We start from the raw sequence: 5,027 nt of genomic DNA, 5'->3' as shown, positions 1-5,027 counted from the left end.
AAGGCGGAGTAAAAAAAATTGCTGGTTCCTTGTAAATCCAGTGGTCCTTTGAAAGGTTTTTTGCAATACATTGTTTTCATCACTTGTTTTCACTTTCTGGAACTGATTCCTTCGCAACTGTTTTATTTATTTTGACCGTTTGTTTAGTTCCACTCCTAGAACCCTTCTGCAGGTCTTGACATTCTTGATCTTTCAACTTAATCAAGTATAAATTTTTGTATCAAATTTCGCTTTCTGCCTAGACATGTTTACGGCAACTGTAACGAACAAATTGAAAGCTAAACGCTTGTTTCGCTAGAAAATATCTAAGCACGTCATGCCCTGTAGCGTGCTTGCAGAAATGCAATGAATAGTGAACCAACCTTCCTCCACATTCTGTTAACTCTGTTAACAACTTTAACAACTCTGTTAACAAGCTTTAGGACAGAAATAAATTGTATAAAAAGATGTTCTGGAAACATTATATTGAATTTCTTGTAAGTAGCCATAAAATTTTACTAATATGCTGGATGTTTGTCACGTAAATCCATAACGAAATAAAAAAAATAAAAAATTGTTACTGAAAGCGGCAGCCGCACTAAAAGTACGCTGCTGGCCAATATATGCCACTGATTACTTTTGTTCATGTAGTCATATTTAAACAGATAATCTACCCTGCTCTAATGTAATGGTCACTGGTGTCATCAGCATGTTTAAAAGCACTTAGAAACTCAACCTCAACATTCAATAGGACTGGTGCAGAAGATACCAGTAGTACATGGTTGGCCAATGTCAGCACGTACAGTTCTAGCTAGCATTGCGAGCTTATGATACAGCTTTGCTATACCGCACTGCACTTGTAAAAATGCCTATATAGCAGCATCAGAGCCAGTTATGCTAGTAAACGTTGCTTATAAAAAAAGCAAGTCAAGCATTTCTTTCCATTCTCTAACTAGTCTTTAGATTGCAATTAGCTATGTGCTGCTACACCCTTCCTCGTAAATTACGAATTGTGTGCGACTACACCTGCCCTAAGGTGCACATTTCACTACAAAAGGGAAGAAAAAGCATAGCAAATGAGGCTAATTAGCTTTAGCACTGTCCTCTTGACTTCCCTAAAATGGCACAAAGGGTGTAGCATTCAAGAAGCCAAGTCACAGAAGCTGCAGGTGCAAGGTCACTCCTGATACCAAGTGAACTACTTGTAGTTCACTACAACATGGCCACAGCTGGATGCACAAAATCAGAATTGTTATGAATTTAGAACATTACTTTATTGGTACCGCATAACAGCTCCATTATTTTACTTAAGATTAATCAAATTTCTGACAAGGAGATCAAGAAAATTGTGTAGACACAGCATTCCTGTGTTTCCCAGGTGCATGGAGGTGCATGTCTAGCCTGGGGAACTGAAGCTCCAGCTCCAGCCTCTTTGCCACTGACAGTAAATCCTGTTCTGCAAACTTTGGTGCAATCAGCTGCATGCTGAGTGGAAGGCCATTAGATGAGAGACGGCAGGGCAGGCTGACTGCTGGCAGTCCTGCCATATTGACTGGCTGCGTACAAAAGTCTTCAACAGACACGCGCTCTCTGTTGTCCTTAAGAACCCAGTCTGAATATTTGGGGGCCTCAGTAAGAGTCACTGGTGTCAAGAGCAACTGGATGCCCGATTCAAACACCCTTTTGAAGTCGTCACATATCAGGCGACGTACTTGAAGAGCCTTCGTGAAGTACTTGTCATAATTTCTGCGCAAAAGAAAGAAATTTCCAGCCAGAATTCGTCCCCGAACGACTTGGTTGAAACCCTCGTGTCTGGAAGATGCGTACAGGGCTTCTGTCGAGGAGTCGTTGTCAGCGCGGAGCCCGTATTCGAGACCATCATAACGGGCAAAATTTGACGCCACCTCACAGCAGTTCAGCACCGAATAGCACTCGGTCGAATATTGAGAGTGAGGCAAAGACACCGACGACACGGCTGCGCCCAGGGAAGCCAATTTATCGGCCACTTCTCGCCAGGTGTCTAACACTTCCGACGACATGCCCGGACAGTGATACTCTTTCGGAATGCCCACACGGACTCCTACAAGCGAAGGCTCGTCACCAAGGTCCACGTTTCGTGCATGTTCGGGAACGGAGATGCACGTGGAGTCCTTTTCGTCGACGCCAGCCATGGCGCTGAACATCAAGGCTGCGTCGTCGACTGTTTTTGCTAATATGCCAGGGACATCCATGGAATTCGTCAGAGGGATAAGCCCGTGTCGCGACAACACTCCGTAGGTGGGCTTCAGCCCGACAACGCCGCAACGTGAAGCAGGGTTACGCGTTGAACCTCCAGTATCAGAACCTAAAGCCCCGAAGGCGCAACCTGTCGCTACAGCAACAGCAGACCCACCGGAGCTTCCACCTGCAATATACCAGTCGCCTGTCGCATCCTTGCCTAAATGCTGCCATGGATTCCTTGTTGGCCCAAAGGTTGAGTCGGTCGCACCGGAGCCCATTCCAAACTCGTCCATGTTCGTCTTGCCAAGGATAACCGCACCTTGTCGTTGAAGTCTTTCGACGACCGTCGCCGTATATGGTGGGTAAAAATCGGCGAGCATTCGCGATCCACATGTTGTTCTCACACCATATATGCAGAAGTTGTCTTTCACAGCGAAAGGAACGCCATCCAAGGGTCCAAGTGGTCTGTTTTCACTGAACCGCTTTTCACTGTCCCTTGCTTGCTCCTGGGCTCGTTCCGACAACACCGTCACAAACGCGTTCAGACTGTTTGTTTCGTTGATTTCTTTCAGACACGCTGAACACACTTCTAAAGGGGAATATTTTTTACTTCTCAAATTAGAGGCAAGCTGTCTAACTGTTAAGGAAAGCATAGTGGACAAGCCGAAATAGGATCAGTTCACAGGCTTTTTGCAGCCATGTGCAGTATTACGGATGTTGACAGCAGCGATCACGCCACCAACTTCCGGCAGCTGAAATCGAAACCGTAACCGTACCATGTTGTGAGCGCTGCTGAAGTACAGTGCTAAAACCACATACGCTAATTATTCCTTAGCAGCCATCTTATACAGAAGTATACTCTACTAATAAAATTGCCAAATATATCAGTGTTTGCTAGGGACAGTCTTTGTTTAATTCGTTACCTATGTAATTTGGTGAAAAATTCGTCGTAATGCTTAGAAGACACGTGTGTCTGACTCATTTCCGTTACTGATTCAGTCATTCATAAACACGGTTCGCCTTCGGTCTTTCGCACTTTCTGTCACAAGCAAAGACATAGCACGCACGCCGCACACGGCCTTCACCTACTTCCGTTCGCGCGGTGGCTCAGTGGTTACGGCACTCGGCTGCTGACCCGAAAGACGCTGGTTCGATCCCGGCCGCGGCGGCCGAATTTCGATGAAGGCGAAATTCTAGAGGCCCGTGTGCTGTGCGATGTCAGCGCACGTTGAAGAACTCCAGGTGGTCGAAATTTCCGCAGCCCTTCACTACGGCGTCCCTCATGGCCCGAGTTGCTTTGGGACGTTAAACCCCAATAAACCAAATGTAAAAAACTTAAGTTAAATGAGACATAGGTGCACTGGCATGTTTGCCCTTGTTTAGCTTGGTTTTTCTGTTTTGCCTAGTGTAGCTCTGCTTGCCTTTATTTTACTTTTACTTGTGTGAACCTGGTGATGTCACCACAACCTGCCCACCATGGCAGGTGAAGGTAAACTAATGATTGGTCATGAGAGGTTGCTTGGGAACAGCAGCCTGGGTCTCTAACGAGCAGTACTGGTCGCTTCACCAGTACACATAACAGTTTTTTCACGAGTTATCTGTCTAGTGGTAGCGCACTAAATAAATAAATAAAAAAAGACCAACAGCTAGCATATAAAGTAACGAACAGCAAGAAATATGCTCAAGTGGCATTTTGATAAGAGCACAGGACAACGGCAGAATCCTGGAACAGAGGCAAAGTGACATACTCATTGAAGCATTAGTGTTATTACGCAGCTGTGCTTACTGCGCAAACTTTCTTTCATTGAAAAGAATCAGAAAGAATGCTAATCAATTTAGTTCACCTAAATTCTCAGCTCAATGCAAAACTTTTTCCTTCATTTAAATAAAGTTCTCCTGTCTGTCTGCAAGTGCAGAGACCATTAATTCAATCTTCACAGATGGGCACCCGATCTGAACACCTGGCAAAACTGGCAATGCCTGATACCTGCAATTGCTGAGGTCCAATGAGCTGCAACTTCTATCCGTGCATGAAAAATGCTGCACACAAGGGTGATGCTAATCTTATGTTGTTGCAGTTTTCAACATGCTTTAATTATAGAGTAAAAACTATTTGGGCATGGTACTAGCATCATTTCAGAAATGGCACTTCTTGGCATATCTTATGACGCTCTGCAATATTCTATCCAAAAGTTCTAGGACATCTTCATTTTTAACCAAATGGCGATTAATTTAAGGCTATGATAATTACAAAAATATTACCGAGGATGAAATCACTGTGGAAAAATATGCAATAGTTTCACAGTAGCATAATTTCTAGACACTAAACTCAAGTTGCACAACATTCCTTGTATTGTTGACTACTTAGCAAAGGGTAGGCAAAAGTCCAACAATATACAGCTTTTGTCAGAAACACACAGACCGCTAGTTTTGCTCCTGAGCTGTGCAGTGTTGCTCAATTTGAAATGACAGCATCTGGATCCCTCAAGGGAGGGAGGAAGCCTTGCCCTCACCTCACCGGAGTTTAGGATTTCCAGGGATTCTAGGCAGCTTCGCTACATGGCATAGAAGCAAACCCCACAAGGCGTATATTTTCGCCAAAAGCTATACATGGTCAACAACTCAACATATAGTTTTCCAGTTGCAGCCGAATTAGTTGGGCTTCTCACAATCATCTTCCCACTTTTCTGGCGCAATAAGTAATTCTTAGCGGGAAAAGCAGGTGAATGAGGGAGCTTTGCACCGTGCGCAATGGTGACCAAATTCATTATATAAATCGTGCTTTCATGAATCTGCACCACAACTTATTGGCAAGTTTTTGACTGCTT

At 44.3% G+C, this 5,027-nt stretch overlaps 1 protein-coding gene across 1 annotated transcript; it reads right to left on the bottom strand.

Annotated features, from left to right (window-relative positions):
• Positions 1-1,228: 1,228 nt before the first annotated feature.
• Positions 1,229-2,929, bottom strand: GatA (glutamyl-tRNA(Gln) amidotransferase subunit A, mitochondrial). Its single transcript, XM_089543871.1, has one exon. It carries the CDS (start codon positions 2,850-2,852, stop codon positions 1,317-1,319), a length of 1,536 nt encoding a protein of 511 aa, XP_089399997.1. The 5' UTR covers positions 2,853-2,929; the 3' UTR covers positions 1,229-1,316.
• Between the last annotated feature and the right edge of the window lie 2,098 nt (positions 2,930-5,027).

Source organism: Amblyomma mixtum, chromosome 5 (genome assembly GCF_055824585.1).
Source record: "Amblyomma mixtum isolate Tamu chromosome 5, ASM5582458v1, whole genome shotgun sequence".
NCBI lineage: Eukaryota > Metazoa > Arthropoda > Arachnida > Ixodida > Ixodidae > Amblyomma > Amblyomma mixtum.
The sequence above is the reverse complement of the archived record's forward strand: the minus strand, read 5'-3'. Positions and strand labels throughout refer to the sequence as shown.